Genomic DNA, 19,118 nt, shown 5'->3' with positions numbered 1-19,118 from the left:
TAGACTGTTTCTATTACTCTATTATACTCAATTTCTGGTATCTGTGGACTGGTTAATAACGTTTCTAATTTTCAAAAGTAATGTTAATGGGATCAATTAAATCCATTTTTGTATGACTAAGTTTTATCAACATGAAACTGAGTTGCTTGTAACTGCTCCCCAGCAGCTTCCCTGGGTTTCTTCTGGCAAATTTAACTGGTACAAGGTACTAAAGGAAGCACCAAAGAATACAAGCAGAAAAGACCCTTAATGTATACAATGTAACACCCCAACCTCCAAGTGTCTGGAGAACAGATTTATTAGATAAGAACAGAGTCATTACTTTCTGTGAAAGAAAATCTGGTCACTGTTGGCCAGACAAGGTTGCAGGACATAAAGGCAGTTCCTGCATCCCAACACACCTACCGAGGATGACAACTAGGAAGACAGAAACCCAAGTGTCACTGATGCTGCAGTTCAGACAAGCATCAGGATGAGTTGTCTGTCACGTCTTCAGCATGTGACTTAGGATTCACCTGTTTCCACGTAAGTTAGCACATCAAAAGAATGGCTTCTGGAGTGCCTTTCTATGTTCCTCAGCTTCTTACTAAACTGTCTGTTAGAAAGTCCCTCAAGGTGCTGGAGAGATGGCTCAGCAGTTAAGAACAAAGACTGTTCTTCCAAAGGACCTGGGTTCAATTCCTAGCATCCACATGGTGGCTCATAACCATCCCCTGGAACTGGAGGTTCCTGGACTCTGTGGGCACCAGGCATGGTGCAATACGCACATGCAAACACTCATACACATAAAATAATAAATAAATCTTAAAAAATAATAATAAAACCAGAAAGAAGATATAAAGTCGCTGAGGCAGGGTAAAGGCACTTAAGTCTGATAACCCGAGTTCAATTCCCAGGACTCACGTGGTGGGACTCTCCCAAGTTTTCCTCTGCTCTTCATATGGTGTACACAACAGGTAGATATCTAGACAGGAAATTAAAAATGTTTTCTTCAAGTCCCCAAAGTTAAAGTCTAGTCTAGAGCAGTGATCAAACAGCAGAGCCGGGAAGGGCAGGACAGGAGAAAAAATATTTCAGAAAGAATGACTCTTGACAATTAACTTTTTTCACTTGCAAAATTCCTGGGAAGGCAGGAACCAGCTTCTTAAAGTGCAATTCCAAAGACAGCAAAAGCTTCAACTCTCCCCTATTTAAAGGAATGGACCCAGGGACAAAGAACTCTGCCAGCAAGGGTATGGGGGTGGGGTCTTCCTTCTCACAGACCATTCTTTTCTCTTTCAAAATGGAGACTTGTAAGACCCTATTTTACTCAGAAGAGATTTAAATAAACCCTTTAGGAGGTGGTGTGGAACCCAGTTCCCTCCCCCACCCAGGAAAAAACAATCATTCCAACCCTCAGGTACATTTACATCCTGCCCTGCCTTTGTCTCCTGGCTTTCTCTACAAATTCTGAATAGGCTACTGGCACTGTAGATTTCTTCCTCTCCTCCATTGGCTAAAACTGTAAATGCATTTTCTTATATTTTTGTCCCTCGGCTTCTTTGGAATACAGGGTAACCGAGGCAGTAGATTTATACTTAAATCGTCCAAATAAAAATACTCCGTTGGTTTTAGAAGTAAAGCACGAGAGCCTCACGACTCCCCATGGTCGAGTTGGAAGCACAAACTGTGTACACACACTGAAAACCCCCTTAGCACCAGAGTACAGGCTTAACACTAAAGGAGCTCATATGATTGGAGACAGGGTCTCTCTCGTAGTCCAGGCTGGCCTGGAACTCAGAGATCCACCTGCCTCTGCCTCCCAAGTACTGGGATTAAAGGCGTGCACCACCACACCAGACTGGGTTCAGTTTTCTTCAAAGAAGACAATATGGCAAAAATCAAGAATTCTCTTTGCCTCCTGAATCTATTGTACAGATGGATGGATATACTCACACACAATGGAGGGCAAAACACTTCTTTCAACAGAGTTTGTGATTTGTACTTTTTTTTTTAACTTCAATATCTATCAACAGTTCAGTCAATTATGAAGCATCTGCATGTGTCTATGTGCTGAAGTAAAGCAACTAGCTGGAAATGTTACTCGGTAGTGGAGCGTGTGCCTGGCAAAGGCACCAGGTGCAAACGGCTGCACTAGAAGAAAAAAAAGGATCAAAAATAACATCTTTCCCTTTGTTAGCACTGGGGATGGAACTCAGGGCCTCATGCTGCTTTACCTTAGACTGCTGATGGGAGGAAATAGCCTTTGCTACAGAACAATGAGAAGAACTGGAATAAACGGAGGGATCAAGCGTGCCCTGAAGGTCGGGGCATCTTTTAAAAGGAGTTGTTACTAGGGGAGGAGGGGGTCAGAAAAAGATGACAGTTTTTTTCTTTAACACTTTTATACTTTGAGAGAGGTCTCATACACTTTTATTTTGTTGTTTTTTTTTTTTGTTTGTTTTTAAAGAAAGAAATGCTGAGTGTGACAGCTCACAGGTAACCCAAGCACTTGGAAGGCTGGGTAGGAAGACTGTTGAAGCCTTTTTGAGGCCTGCATTTTCTCAAAAAAAGGAAGGGGTAGGAAGCAGCAAGGGAAATGAGTCAGGTAAAGTTGCTGCTAATGACTAAGGGTGAACTTATGAAAATGCAAATAAAAGTTTATGCTAAATTCAAAGATTCAAATGCAGTGGTGGTACACACCTATAATCTCAGAACTAGGTAGACTTGAAGCCGGCTGGAAAAACAGAGCACCCAGCGTGGGAGCACACACCTTTATCCCAGCATTTATATGGGATGCAGAGGCAGATCTCCATGAGTTTGAGGCCAGCCTGGCCTACACAGAGTTCCAGGACAGCCTCAAAACGACCCTGTCTCAAAACGAAAACAAAATAAATGTAGCTGGCGTCTGTGGTGTGTCAGGATCACAATATCTTGTCACCTCCACCTAGGAAACTAGGATTCCACCCTTGCCATTGGAAAAGCTGCCTTCAAATATTCCTTCCCAAAACCGTGGGAGACGCAACAAAATCACCCAGGCCAGCCTGGGTTAAAGTGCAGGGCCCTGTCTCAAAAAAGAAAAAAAAGTTGCCAAATGCAGTTCAAGTGCCTAGAACCCCAGAGGTATTTTACCCTTCAGCTCAATTCATTCTGAGGTGCAGCTAAAGTCTGAGAAATAAGCAGAAAGGAGGGCTGACAGGAAACTAAGGAAGAAAAGTAAAGGCTGCCTCAGGTGGCATCGCGGGAGCAGAGCATGTGTAGGAAGCTGAAGCTAGGACAAAGTCCGCAGAAGGGAAAGTGTGCAGATGACACTCCGGGTCCCTGCACTAAGGAAGGGACCGCACCAAGTGGGCTCTGAGCACTCCAGCAGGTGTCCTGCTGGGAGGCCCTGCTGCTGGGCATGAGGATGATCAACCTGAGGCTCCGGGCAGGACTTGGATTCCCTGAAGAGACTGTCTCCTCTCTGTACTCACAAACTGTTGCACGCAGTCTTACACATGACTGAGTCTTAGAAATTTCCAACAAGGTCATAATTTTAATATCTCATTTTTAATAATACAAAAAAGTCACCTTATACTTTAAATTACTGCTGCTTACTTTGCTGACAAGTTGGAGAAATCAGAAACATTTTCCAGGATGCCACTCAAATGTTATGCTGCAACTCCTGAGCAGTGTCTGACACTGTCCACCCTCGTTATGGTGTGCACACCTTTATCGTATAACTGACTGTATAGTCCTGTCTCATTTGTAAATTCCCATAGTGAGCACAGATCATGACTTTGCTACTAGAGCAATTTAATATTATCATCATCAGGTAGATACAGAGGTCATGCTGGGATTAAATCCAGAAACCATTGTTAATTTTCCAGTACCATCCAAGTTTTTATTTTATTAATTCTGAAAGAAATATTTGTGGTCTTTCCCGCTTGTAGACGTCACAGAAACCATTCTAGGTATGGTGGGAAGCTCCCTGAGTGGCATCTGAAAAGGGGATGCTGGTACTGGACAGCAAGGAGGGAAGGGCATTTCCTGCATACTGCTGCTCTCCAATCAATAAGACCTAGCCGGGGGTAATGGCGCATGCCTTTTATCCAAGCATTCTGGAAGCAGAGGCAGGCAAATCTCGAGTTTGAGGCCAGCCTGCAGGCCAGAGGAGGGCACCAGATCTCATTACAGACGGTTGTGAGCTACCATGTGGTTGCTGGAAATTGAACTCGGGACCTCTGAAAGAGCCATCTCTTCAGCCTGAATGATGTAATTTTTAAAAACTGTGATGTAAATCGGGTATGGTGGCACACGTCTTTAATCCCAGTACTCAGGAGGCAGAGCCAGGCAGGTTTCTGTGAACTTGAGGCCAGCCTACTCTACATATAGAGTTCTAGGCCAATCAGGGCTACACAGAGAGACCCTGTCTTTAAAAAAAAAAAAAAAAACAAACAAACAGCAGACAGCAGAGCAGTGGTGGTGCATGCCTTTAATCTCAGCACTTGGGAGGCAGAGACAGGGGATCTTTGTGAGTTCTAGGCCAGCCTGGTCTATAAAGAAAGTTCCTGGACAATCAGAGCTACACAATGAAACCCTGCCTCAAAAAACCAAAATCCATAAATAAATAAAATAAAAACCAAAACAAAAATTATAAAACAAACTCACAAGCATTTACAAGGCCTCACCACCAGATCTGGAACAGCGTCTCAATCCAATATTGGGGCTAGTACTCCTAGACTATGTGCAAGTACATCCCACTTGCCCCATTCACTGGCTCTCCCTGCCAGGAATAATATAAAAGCGGCAGTTAACTTTCAGAGTACTTTCAGGGCACTTTTTAACCCATTATTCACACTCAATGAAAAGTTACTGTTATTACTGCCTTTTAAAGATGCTCATTGCGGCAAGATGCTTTATCCAAGGGACCAGTCAGCACCAGAGCTATGCTGACACCCAACCGCTGCACCTTCTGAATTTTAGCTCTTTGCTACACAGAAGTTCCTCCTCTACTGACAAACCTACCACCTGGGTTCATCTGTCAATGAGCGAGACTTTGAGAAATAGCACAGAGGATTAAGAAGCCAGACAGTGGTTATGCTCGCCTTTAGTCTCAGCACTAGGTAGGTAGAGGCAGGTGAATCTCTTTGAGTTCAAGGTCAGCAATGACAAAATGTCACCAAGAGCTATCATTTCAAGTTCATAAGGACTGCATGTGGGTAGTGGCTACCATTTTAGACAATACATACAGAACATTCCCTACCATCGCCACAACTGTCTATTGGAAAGTTCTGATCTAGAAATACATCTAGAATCACCGTACAGTAACTGAAGTTCAACTACAACCCCTCTATGTTCTCAAAACAAGGCTAAAATTCATTCTGTGCACCCTAAAAACAACAACAAAAACCAGAACCTACTCTACATAACTACCACAGCCAGCCCTCACTCAGTACACCTCTTTGAAATAGTTGTAAAACACAGATACATACCCAATGGATTTCCAGTAATAATTAAAACATCTGTTAAAATTGACATGAAGAGATATAATCATCAGACCTTAACAACACACACAAACATACACACACACACTGAGAGAATGTGTTATGTGCATTAAGAAAAAACTGGAAATCCCCTACTGAGGTTCACTGAAGTGAATGAAGGAACATGAAATATAGATTCTAAACGCTAAATGAAGGCTGGGTATGCTGATGCATCTTTTCATCCCAGTGCTTGGGAGGCTGAGGTAGGTGATTTCTGAGTCCGAGGCCAATCAGAGTTACATAGTGAGACCCTTTCTCAAATAAATATGCTGCTTGGGGGAGGGGGGTTCAAGCATGTGCATAGTATGTAAAAGAGGTTGTGTGTTCCAATCCCCAGCATGCGGGGCAAGAGACTAAATGAATCAGGCCGGGTCTATTAGCATAATAATTAACAATTTTTCTTTTTTTAACTTTATTTTTTAAATGTATACAGTGTTCTGCCTGCATGTATGCCTGTACACCAGTAGAGGGCACCACATCTCATTATAGAAGGTTGTGATGTGGTTGCTGGGAATTAAACTCAGGACCTCTGGAAGAGCAGCCAGTGCTCTTAATCTCTTGACCCATCTCTCCAGCCTCTATTTTTCTAAAAGCTGAAAAAAGTTAAGTATCAATACAATAGACCATCCATGCTAATATAAAAACATAAAACCCTCCTATACAAACATACGTTAGCACAAGTCTAAAAATAAGGATGGGAATAATACACGGCAACTTCACAGGACTTTTTTACCTCTAGAGAAGGAAAGATCAACAATCTGTAACTTTCATCATCTTTAAAGGTAACAGAGATCTGAAGCAAATACCCTGAAATGTCAGTATTTATTAAATTTAGGTGCTGAAGCCAGGTGTGTGGGCACAAGAGGCAGAGGCAGAAAGACCCTGAGTTTAAAGTAAGCCTGAGCTATCAGATGACAAGATCTAAGAACCTAAACCCAGCGGGAGAGTGCCAGCACAGCAAACACAGGCCCCTGGCTCTGTCCCCAGCAAAGAAAAATGAGTGTGAGTCTGTGGGGACGGGGACAAGAATTTAATTCAGATGATCAGGCTTTTACGTAGTGAACCATCTCTTGAACTCCCTCAGAATAGCAAATACAATCATGATTAATAAAGATAAAAAGTGCTTCCTGTCTTCACATACACTCAAGGACCACACACAGTTTATGATCGTGGCTCTTGGCTCCACTGTTAGGCTGCCCAAGACAGGGCAGAATCACAACTCAAGCTATCCATGCCATAATGGACAAGATACCAAAAAGGAAAAAGACAAATTCTTAAGGTTACCAAGGGTCACCTGGAAATGCTGAATCAACATCCTAATGCATATCTGAAATTACAGCAAATATACTTTTGAAATGTGTTATTTTGGGCTGGCCAGACAGCTCAGTGGGTAAAGGTGCTTGCCAAGTCTGACGAGCTCAGTCAGAGGCCTAGCTAGAACACAGGGTAGGAGAGAGCTGAGGTTGACATGCCAGCATTTGTGTGACTTCCAGCTTTATTTTATCGGGACTTGATAAAATTTGTGTCAGATTTTCTAACATTGCTACCTGGTTCCCTCTTCCCTAACCACCAAGAACCATTAATATTTTGTAAGTATCCTAAAAATGACCCCAAAATCTTACTGTAAGAGATACAACACCAAGTTAGAAAGATAGCTCAGAGGTTAAGCGCACTGGCTGCTCTCCCAGAGGATCCAGGTTCAATTCCCAGAACCCACATGGCAACTCACAAATGTCTAACTACAGTTCCAGGGGATCTGACACCCTCACACAAATATATGTGCAGACATACAAGCAGGCAAAACACCAATATATATGAAATAAAAATAGATTTAAAAAGATACAACACCATCATCTCATATAAACAATGCTTAACCAACAGCCTCTGGCCATAGCCAGACTACCAAAGCTACCCAGGCAGCATAGGATTAAGGCAAACAAAAGACCAAAGAAAGAGGTGTGCAGTAAACTGTCACTGACCCAACAGAGGCAGGGAGCCCAAGCGAACTTCCTGCAGTGAATGACAGCAATTGACCCAAATGGCTGCTCATCACCTGCAATGTACCTATGGCCTCTGAGGACCTGGGGGTCCAATTTTAGGTCATTTTAATGAATTTACATTTACAAAACTATCACACTGCCCTAGAGCTAAAGAATGAAATGAATCGCTTGCATACTAGAGGATTGAGTCAGGTACTGGAGAGAGAGATGGAGGGAACTTCTCCCAGCCTACAGGAGGGAAAGAGACAAGAGTGCTGGAAATTGAACTCAGGGCTTTGTAAATGTAGGATGAAGTTCAGTTCTATCAACTAAACATCATCTTAGCTCCACTAAGTTTATTTAAAAGGAAAAAGATAACCACTACTAAGGGTAGATGAAGACATGGCTCACTAGTTAACAGTGCTTTCTGCTCTTGCAGAAGATCCACGTCCAGTTCCCCGCGTCTACATGGCGCTCTCTTCTGACCTGAAGGCGTACATGCAGACAGAATATTGTATACATAATAAATATCTTTTTTAAAAAAAGCTACAGAGAAACCCTGTCTTGAAAAAACTAACTAAATAAATAAACAAATATTATGCTGAACTGGCCAGTGGTGGCACACGCCTTTAATCCCAGCATTCGGGAGGCAGAGGCAGGTAGATCTTTGAGTTCGAGGTCAGTCTGGTTTACAGAATGAGTTCCAGGACAGCCAAGGCTACACAAAGAAACCCTGTCTTAAAAAACATAATACACATAATACAGGATTCCATCTTTTCGTTTTAAGATTTAAGACACTGTTTCACTAGACAGTCCATGCTGGCCTTCAACTCACAACCCTCCTGCCTTGGTCTCCCATCCCAAACCATGCCTGGCATATGCCTCCCTTCCTTCTCTATGGAATGTTCAAAGGCAGCCTGGGCTACATCCTGAATGAAATCTTGCCGGGAAAGTGGGGGAGCTGTTGCTCAGAGAGAAAATACTTACCCAGTATGCATAAAAAAGAAAACTCAAAACATTTCATCAATATTGCTTAAAATCATTCATCAAACTAATCAAGGTCCATTAAATGTTAGCTATTATTATTACTACTATTTTGAGTATCATTAGGCAATCAAAAATATTTAAATGCTGTGCAGCAAAACAACTATAACAACAAATTACATATAGACTAGCAAAGAAATCAATTAAAACATAGTTAGAGGGCTGGAGAGATGGCTCAGAGGTTAAGAGCATTGCCTGCTCTTCCAAAGGTCCTGGGTTCAATTCCCAGAAACCACATGGTAGCTCACAACCATCTGTAATGGGGTCTGGTGCCCTCTTCTGGCCTGCAGGCATATACACAGGCAGAATATTGTATACATAATAAATAAATAAATAAATAAATATTTTAAAAAACATAGTTAGGGTCAGCCAGATAGCTCAGTAGATAAAGGTGCTTGTTCAGTCTCAATTTACATGGTGGATGAACAAACGGATGCCTGCAAACTGTCCTCTGACCCTAATATAAACCTGTGGCACATTTGCACCCCTTCCATCCTATGCAAAATAAATAAATGTAAAACACAATTAATCTAATAATATATTTTCTTTCCTTCCTTTTGATACTCCTGCTTCCACCTTCCAAGTACTAGGATTAAAAGCCATCACTCCTAGTTTCCTTTTTTTCTTTTTAGACAGTTTCACTATGTACCCAGGCTAGCCTTAAACTCTTGATCCTCCTGCCTCAGCCTTCAAGTGCTGGGCAGGGAGTAAAGGAAACCCTAAGGAATATGTATTTTATTATGAGTTCAGCCTGTAAAGGACTCCAAGGCCAACAGCCCCTGGAAAACTGGCAAAGCCATTACCCATATGGACCAGGCTCAGGAGTGTTCATGAAGACTGAGCAGTGTGTACAAAGAACATGTTTACAGCCTGAGAATGCTGGCCTACAGGCGCCTCCTAATGGAGACTAGTAACCCCTCTCCCCATGCTGTACCTAAAGCATGCTGAGGGGCCTTCCAGGTTTCAGCACTTAGAAAAACCCACCCGATCCCAGCTTCATTGTACCTGTGTCTTTTCTTCATTCCCTTGTGGTCCCTGGCCAGAGTTCTGAGACCTAAGTCACATGGATCATGGTGGTGCTAGGACCATGGACATGCCCCTCCATTCTGGGCATAATTCTTCCTGTATGATTTCATTTCCACACTGGGTGTGGTAGCTCACACTTAGAATTCTAGCAATAGGAAGGCTGAGATGGGCAGATTGCTGTGAGTTCCAGGTCAGAACTGGGCTACAAAATCAGACTGTCCCAAATTAATAATGGGGACGGGAGGGGTGGCTCTAACAGAGGACCCAGGTTTAGTTCCCAGTACCCACATGGAGACTCATAATCATCCATTATGTCAGTTCCAGTGGATCTAATGCCTTCTTCTGACCTATTTAGGCCAAAAGCATGTACTGGAAAAACACACACATACACACACACACACACACACACACCACACACACACACACACACACAGAGGCAAAAAATGCCAATACCTAAATATATCTTTAAAAAAAATTATAAATACCAAAGAGCAAACCAAAAACTGCCAAATAACTGGGTGTGGTGACACACATAGCCTTTAATCCCAGCACTGGGGAGGCAGAGCCAGAGGCAGGTCAGGTCCATCTCTGTACATTTAAGGCCAGCCTGGACTACAAAGTTCCAGGATAGCCAGAGAGCTACATAGAGCTACATAGCTGAGACCTGGTCTGGGGTGGGGATGGAGGACTTAAATAACAGAAATCGGCTTCCTGAGGCATCTCTTCAAATAACCAAAAACATTAAAACAACAACAATAACAACAAAACTAGAATGGGAATCAGGGCTAAACTATGAAGTTGACAGAGCTGGAGAGGTCTTGATATTTGAGAGGACCCAGGTCTCAGCACCCACACGGTGTCTCACATCTATCTTATTAGTCTTATGGGACCTAACACCCTCTTCCAGCTTCTGAGGGCACCCAGCACTCATGTAATGAACAGACAAACATGTGGACAAAACACCCGCATAACACAACTAGTTGATCTGTTTTACTACGAAACTGCAATTTTAACTACTCTAAGCAGGTGAAGAAAATGGACCAAGGGGGCTGGAGAGATGGCTTAGAGGTTTAGAGCACTGGCTGCTCTTCCAAAGGTCCTAAGTTCAATTCCCAGCAACCACATGGTGGCTCACAACCATCTGTAATGAGATCTGGTGCCCTCTTCTAATGTGCAGGCAGAACACTGTATACATAATAAATAATTTTAAAAAAAAAAGAAAAGAAAATGGACCAAGACAAGCAAGAGGAATCTACACAATAAGTCACAGATTATGAGTTAAGCAGAGTGGACCAAGTTGTTCCCAGTATGTCTGTCTCTGGATTACTGCTACCCTGTCAAGCTCAAATGTCCCCCAAAAGTCATAGTCACCGGAAGAACAGGATCTCAAAGGTGAGAAAAGGAGGCTCTAACAAAAGGAACCAGAGTTCCTGACTTCAACCTTCCAGATTCTACTGCACATGTTTATGTGCACAGCCCCATTTCCAATGTGCCTGTGAGCCGGGCGGTGGTGGTGGCCATGGTGGCACACGCTTTTAGTATCAGCTCTCAGGAGGCAGAGGCAGGCAGATTTCTGTGAGTTTTGAGGCCAGCCTGGTCTACAAAGCAAGTTCCAGGACAGCCAGGGCTACACAGAGAAACTCTGTCTTAGAAAAAGAGTGAGAGGGAGGGAGGGAGAGAGGGAGGGAAGAAGGAAATAAAAAAAAATGAAAGAAAAATGGGCAGGGACCAGAGGAGCAGGCAAGTGTAAACCACACGCAAGCCTACTTATGACCAAGACATAGGCCATGCCTCACCGCCACCCACAGAGCATGCTGCCTAATTGTACTAACTCTCCGGTCCTCCCTTTCTTTAATTCTCAAGATGAATCTCCACAGGCTCTGGTGGTCAAGACAGCTCTCAATTCATCCCTGATCATACTGCTTTCTTCCAAGGACCTATCTGGTATTTTAATTCTCTGCACTTACAGGTCAAGGCCAGGAACTCCTGGATTGAGCTGCCATTCAGGGCTACAAAACTCCTCCAGATTCTACCAGCTAGCTCACTTTCCTCCTAACCATCCTGCTGAATCCCGCAGAACAGAAGTCTAGCATATCCCTGAGGCCATACCCTATTCCCAGATCTTCTGACTGACCCCGGGAACCAGAATGTGACATGCAACACAGATCTGTGAGAGAGACAGAGACTGCTTCAGGCCACCTTTCAGGCATGGCTCTGAGCGCAGGGAAAAGGGCTCCTCCGCCAGAGGCCTGCTGCGATACCAGATCAGGTGTGTGAACATTGGGATGTACTGCTGATGAGAATATGGCACATCGGCACATCCAATCGCTGTTCGAGAGGGGAGAAAATGTCAGGGATCCCCCAACTGCCCAATTCAACAGGCATGGGAAGCAAGTACATGGGCACAGCCTGCTTCTCTGGGGAACTGCCCAGCACAGAGTATCAAATACAGCTGCACAGTCGACTTCCTATTCGTCAACTCCAGCTCTTGCTACACATCTCCTGCCACAGCCCACACTTTACTATCAGTGCTGAGATCTCACTGCTCCCTCCTCTGCCTCACTTCTTACAATCAACAAGCCCATCCAGGAAGCTTTTGCCCACGCCAACCACCCCTCAAACCAGGGTACTGATTCTCTTCCCTGTCTCCACTTTGTACCTCCTCTAAAGCAATCAGGAATTCTGTGTATTCCGAAAAGACACTGTGGTGACATTGAAGGAGGAAATGCAGCCAGTGGAGTACTACACTCGCCTTCTGGGGAATCTGCAGCTCACTCAGGGCATCTCCGCCACCCATCTCTACTATCACAATCCTCAGAGGACATCAATCATTAAGGTTCCCAGTATACCAGGATTTTGTTTTGAAGTAGTAAAAAAAATGCTAAATTTTAAAAACATAGCTAAGTAGTCCCAAAAGTCTCACACAAGGGGCATTCTGTCTCAAGTCAAGCATAACATAAATCTTTTTGTTTATATCAAAAATGTTAAATTTCAAAGTGCTATCAAACTGTACCAACTGTCTATTGAAAATGCACTTTCTGAGCACGACATGATGATACATGTCTGTAATCCCAACACAGGAGGGGCTGAGACAGGAGGATCACTGCAAGTTCAAGGCCAGTCTGGTCAGTAGTGAATTAGTTCTACTTCTACGCCAGTCAGGGGATACATAGTGTGATCATGTTTGAACAGGAAGAGGGAAAAATCCGGTTTTCTGTTTGGCTTGTTAATACAGAGCTACTACTTGGTAAGCTAAGGCAGGAAGACTGCCAAATTCAAGACAACTTAACAAAGATAAAAAGGTGCGTGGAGCACACCTCTAAACCTGAGAGGCAGAGGCAGGTGGATCTCAGAATTCAAGGCCAATCTGGTCTACCTACAGAGCAAGTTCCAGGACAGCCAGGGCTATACAGAGAAACCCTGTCTTGAAAAATAAACAACAAAAAAAAAGATAAAAAGGCTGGGGATGCAAAACACTTGCCTACCTAGGTTCAAACCCCAGTACCACAAATCAGGTCCTCGAGGGGGTGGAGAAGTAGAACAACACAGATTTTTCTATGCAGTCTTTCTCAATATACCAGGGAATTGTGCCGACCAGATACTAACTCTGTGTAGGGTGTGTGCGTGTCAGAAGAGGACACTGGATTCCCTGGAACTAGAGTTGTAGGCCACCATGTGGATGAAGGGAATGGAACCTAGGACCTAGTCAAGAGCAACAAAAGTTCTAAAGCACTGGGCCATATCTCCAGGCCCCTAACTCAAACTTCTACCAAGTTAAAAAAAAAAAAATTTCATAAATGCTTTAGTCAAACAAATGCTTCTAACTCAGCAAAATGAGAATATTTCAAGTTTGCATTACTAATCAACAGCTCTACAGCAGTATTTGCCCTGTGGAGAAAATTTGATTTGCCCAATGAAAAGAAAGCAAACAACAGAGTATGATGACTCACACCTTAATCCCAGTACTTGAGAGACTGAGGCAGGAGGATGAATATGCGTTCCAGGTTAGCTTTGAATAAACTGTTGTCACAAAAGGAAAATTACCCCAATAAAACAAACTTTTGTTTTGTTTTGTTTTCAAGACAGGGTCTCTCTGTGTACCCTTGGCTGTCCTGGAACTTGCTCTGTAGACCATGCTGGTCTCCAGCTTAGAGATCTGCCTGCCTCTGCCTCCTGAGTGCTGGAACCAAAGGAGTGCATCACCACTGCCCAGCTAAATAAAATAAGCTTTTAAAGTCAGGCATGGTAGGGCACGCCTTTAATCCCAGCACTCATGAGGCAGCGGGAGGCAGGTATCTTGAGTCTGAGACCAGTCTGGTCTACAGAGCAAGTTCCAGGCCAGCTAGGGCTACATAGAGAAACCCTCCTGTGAAATAAATAAATAATAAACTTTTTAAAGTCTGCGACTTTTAATAGTATCGTGTACAGGTTAGTTTTATGTCCACCTGACACAAGTTGGAATCATGTAAGAGGAGGAAACCTCAATTGAGAAAATGCCTCTTTAAGATCAAGCTCTAAATCATCAAGTACGTAGGACAGTCTCTTCATCAGTCATCTATTGGGGGAGTGTGCAGCCCATTGTGGGTGGGGCCACCCCTGGCCTGGTGGTCCTGAGTTCTATAAGAAAGCAGGCTGTGTAAGTCATGGGAGAGCAAGCCAGGAAGCTGTACTCCTCCATGGCCTCTGCATCAGCTCTTGCCGCCATGTCCCTGCCTTGTGAATAGGTTTGTGTTCCTGCCTTGGCTTCCCTTAATGGACTGTGGCAAACCCTCTCTTCCCCAAGTTGCTTTTGGTCAGGGTGTTTCAACACAGCAATACTAACCCTAATAAGACAATCGTGTACATCAACAGTTATATTACTTACACAGTACTCAGTAAATAGGTCAATGAATTACTTGTTATACTAGGAACTCATTTCTTAAGTAATTTATTTAGTAGTTTCTACTTGTATACTAGTTAGTAAGTTATGGTACTCGGTCTGATGTCAGTCAGATGTGTATGTCACTATATAGCTAAAGATGACTGTGAACTTTTGTTCCTCCTCCACCTCGAGAGAGCTGGGATACAGGCATGCACTACCAAACCCAGTACAGGTGCTGGAAACTGAAGCCAGGGCTTCAAGCATGCTAAGCAAGCATTGTATCAGCGGAACCACATCCATAGCTCTTTTTACCAGGTATTTAATACTCAAGCCAGTGTTCTAACTACAAAAACTAGCCAAACTAAGGCTGGGGAAATGCTAAGTGGTTAAGGGCACATTGGCTGCTGTTCCAGAGGACCTGGGTTCAATTCCCAGCTCACTACTGTCTATAACTCACTCCAGGAGACTAGACACCCTCACATAGACATACACAGAGGCAAAACACCAATGTACATTAAATAAAAATTATTTTTTTAAAAAAAAAAACCTAACCAAACTATTCTACATTACCTAAAGCTTCGACTACACAAGATGTGTAGACTTGACAGGGTCTCTCTATGTAGTTCTGGCTGGGCTTGAGCTTGTTATATAAAACAGACTGGACTCAAACTCACAGAGATTTTCTGCCTCTGTCTCCAGAGTTCTGGAACTAAAGGTGTACACTACCACACCCTACTGGTGTATCTTATTGTTTTGTGCTTTTTGAGACAGGATTTCTCTATGTAGTCTTGGCTGTCGCAGAGTGGCTTAAGTATACCTTAACCCAGACATACACATACACATTAACCTGAAGTCTCCTCCCAGGTGTACCAAGAATAAAACTAATGGCACAATAATGCTGCCATGGATACTCAATGCAAACAAGTGGACATACTAGGAAAGTCAAAAACACAGAATGTAGCCTCCTTTTATAGTTATCTGAAGAAGTAATTTGTTTCAAAAAACCAAACACTCAAGTTAACTCCACAGCCAAGAAGGAAAAGTAAAAGAGCAGTTTAAAACAGTGTACTCTGGCTACAGAGATGGCTCAACCTTAGGAACATTTACTGCTCTTCCAGAAGACCTGAGTTCAAGTCCTCACACCTATGACAGATGGCTTGTGAACCTCAAACTCCAGCTGCAAGGGATCTGATCTGCACATACCCTCACATAGACAAACACATACACATAATTTAAAAAAATAACAGGGCTGGAGAGATGGCTCAGCGGTTAAGCACACTGGCTGCTCTTCCTCAGGACCTGAGATTGATTCCCAGCAACCATATGGTGGCTCACAACCATCTATAGATCTGAGGCCCTCATCCATCATAAAGATGAGCATGCATAAAAAACACTCATATACATACATAAATAAAATACTTAAAAATAAATAAATGACAATAGAAACACATCTTAAACTGGGTACTGGTGGCACACGCCTTTAATCCCAGCACTCAGGAGGCAGAGGCAGGCAAATATCTGTAAGTTCTAGGCCAGCCTGGTCTAAAAGAGCTAGTTACAGAGGGAAATTCTGTCTCAGAAAACAAACAAACAAACAAAAAAACCCACATCTTTTTGAAAGTTTTTTGCTTTTTGTTTTGTTTTTTAAGTATACTCTGCTGATACAAACAGTTACTGGCTGAAGTGTTTATCAAAATCTAATTATACCAACTTTAGTTTCTTAAAACTTATTCATTTCAGTTATGGCACCTACTACAGAATTATCAAAATTCTCACCTGCTAACAATAATTTATCCAATCAGTCTTTCATGTATATCTGCCATGTGCATGTCTATTAGGAGCTGTAGAATGTTTAAGATCAAAACTGACTCCTGTAAGTTATTAATTCACATAAATATAGGACAAGCACACACCAAGGAAGGCCACACGTGTCACTGGAAGAGAAATGTCTTTGAAGCCTAAGTACACAAGCTTGCCAGGCTCCTGAGAGGCAGTAAGGTGGCTGTCTGTGACTTCGAGGCCAGCCTGGTCTACACAGTGAGTACTAGAACAGCTAGGACTATGTAGAGAGGCCTGCAAATGAATAAATAAGTCTTGAGAAGCAAACAAGTTTTACGTGATTATTTAAAAGGGACCCATAACCCCACCCTGCAATTTAATTCAGCATATGCCCAGCCATCAATTCATCAGTACTGTCTGTCAGGGCTTCAAAAAGTTCAAAGTCAGTTGCAGTGCCCTGCCAAAACGCCTCAGTTCTAACTCAAAAACTAACTTCCTCCACTACTGTATGTCAGTCTTCAGCTCAACTCTGGGCTCTTGGTACAAAGATGCCCAACTGTTAATTTCTTAAAGTAACACCTATTACTCTAAAAGATGCACTGGACTATGTTGGCAAGAAATGAAATTTGCTAAAAGACAGTCTCGCTCCTCCAAGCCCCCCAAGCTAAGCAACTTGTTCTTAGAGTCAGGCAAATAAAACTAGCTTTTTTAAAAACTTGATGCTAACACAATCTAATCTGGTTTAATTCTCATACTTGTAGCAGTTAAGAATTTAAGCAATTGCTTTTTAAAAAAAAAACAGAAACATTTAAATTTAATCACGACTACTACCCTAGTCTTCTCTGAAAATGGTATGGCAAACTCTCATAAGAAAGACCATCCAGGGCTGGAGAGATGGCTCAGAGGTTAAGAGCAGTGACTGCTCTTCCAGAGGTCCTGAGTTCAAGTCCCAGCAACAACATAGCGGGTGCCCTCTTCTGACCTGCAGGTGTACATGCAGATAGAACACTGTATACATAATAAATAAAATCTTTAAAAAAAATCATCCATCATATGTCCTCATTAAATGTCCTTAAAATTATATTTTGTTAATCCAGGTTAGCAGAAATATAAAGGAATCAATCACCTGACAGTCTGGTGCTACAAGTTAAGATGCCCCTCATAACTATTAATTAAATACAAAGGAGCAATTGTATGTGTGTGTTTTATTTAAACAGGACACAGCCAGGGCCAAACTCAAGAAACTATGTGAAGAAAACTTTTGAGAAGTCACCACTACAGGTCCAGGAAGGGCTTCTTCCTCAGAAATAAAATAACAAGAAAAAGTCCTGTCGGATGCAAGCTGACATTTCTATACCGCGTGCCTTCAAAAAGTTCATCTTCTGCAAATTCCGCCTAGATGATCAACTAACTACACAGCTTCTGCAACAGGTGCCGCCAAACTGCATCTCCCACGCAAAGCCAAGATCAAACTGGTTAGGACACACGGCCCTTTGGTGTCATACTTTTATCTAGAACTTAACCAAAGCGATTTTGAATCGGAAGGCTTGCCAAATTTGGTTTTCTGGTTCGCTCTTTAATCAGCCATTTACCAGCAACTGTTGCACGCGCCCATGAGCACTCGAAGAACACAAACAAACGCACAGGACACGAAGAAGCTCCCTGCTCACCGCACAACAGCCCTTCCTCCACAACAGTTTTCAAACTCTCTGACTCAGGGCAGGAAACGAAGCACGTCTATGTGCGTTACCACGGTATCTAAATTCTCTCTTTTAAAGAACAGGTAATTTTTCCCAAACTATAAGAAAAGGTATATAGGCACTCTACGTTTGCAAAGCAGAAGGCTTCTTTCATTGCAAAATAAATAAACAAAATACTCATACCAAAACAAGGGGAGAAAAACGAACTCAATGGATTCGTGTGTGCCAAAGTTTCAATCCTGCCTGGTAGAGACACCGCACTTGGCACAAATTTTGAAGAGGAAAGAGAGGGAGGGGAGGAGGAGAGCGAACGAGTGTGTGGCCTGCAAACTGCAACAATGCAATCTCCATTTTGAACAATGCGCCTCTTTCCTCTTGCAAATCTAGTTTTGTTTTGTCTTTTTTTTTTCTGTCACTAGACGCGTCGTGGCCTCCGCGTGGGGGGCAGGCCGGAGTGTGTGGGGGGAGCTGGAAAGCAAGATGCACTGCACTCGAGAGGGAGCAAGCCAAGGGGGAGGGGAGGAGGTGGGGAAGGAGTCTCCAGGCGGCCTGGGTGGGTACCTGGAGTGCTGCTGTATGTGCTATGGCTCCTGAAGCTGCTTTCCGTGCAGTAACTGGCGTCGTCGTCGTCGTCTTCCATCTCCTCCGGATAATCGGAGTCATCGTCGTCCTCCTCCATGTCATCTTCCTCGTCGTCCTCAGAATCCTGGGTCTCCTCGGCGTCGCCGTCCTCTTCCTCCTCCTCGTCCTCCTCCGAGACCATGTCCTCCTCCTCGTCGTCGTCGTCGCTCTCGTGGTCATCGTACACCACTTTGTTGACGGCGCGGCGGGCCGGGGTGGTCCGGGCCAGGTGGCCGCCCCCGCCCCCCGTCCTGCCGCCCCCGCCTCCTCGGCCCCCCCGGCCCGGGCCGCTGGCGCTGCTGCCGGAGGCCGGCGACGGTGGCGGCGGCGGCTTCCTGCGGCCGCCCCCCCTGGGCGAGCTCAGCCGCGTCTTGGGCGCCACCTCAGCCTGGGCGGCGGCCCACCTGCCCCGACTGCTGCCGCGGTGCCGCGAGCGCAGCCCTCCGATGGGTCCGGACGCGGGCGGCGGCGGCGGCGGTGGTGGAGGCGGCGGTGGCGGCGGCGGAGGCGGCGGCGGCGGGGCCGGGGAGCAGCGCTCCGCAGCGGGAGCCGCGGGCTGCTTGGGCGGCCTGCCCCGCCGGCCCCTCATGTCGGAGCCGCGGCT

General features: G+C 44.2%; 1 protein-coding gene across 1 annotated transcript in view; it reads right to left on the bottom strand.

Annotated features, from left to right (window-relative positions):
- Bptf (bromodomain PHD finger transcription factor) overlaps positions 1-19,118 on the bottom strand; it is a 105,644-nt gene extending 86,526 nt beyond the window's left edge. The window contains 1 exon segment of the mRNA XM_085695954.2: positions 18,455-19,118. Within this exon segment, the coding sequence (XP_085552080.2) occupies positions 18,455-19,103 (649 nt within the window). The 5' untranslated portion in view covers positions 19,104-19,118.

This window comes from Myodes glareolus, chromosome 9, assembly GCF_982192425.1.
Source record: "Myodes glareolus chromosome 9, mMyoGla1.1, whole genome shotgun sequence".
NCBI classification, from domain to species: domain Eukaryota; kingdom Metazoa; phylum Chordata; class Mammalia; order Rodentia; family Cricetidae; genus Myodes; species Myodes glareolus.
This window is presented reverse-complemented; position numbering and strand designations above follow the sequence as displayed.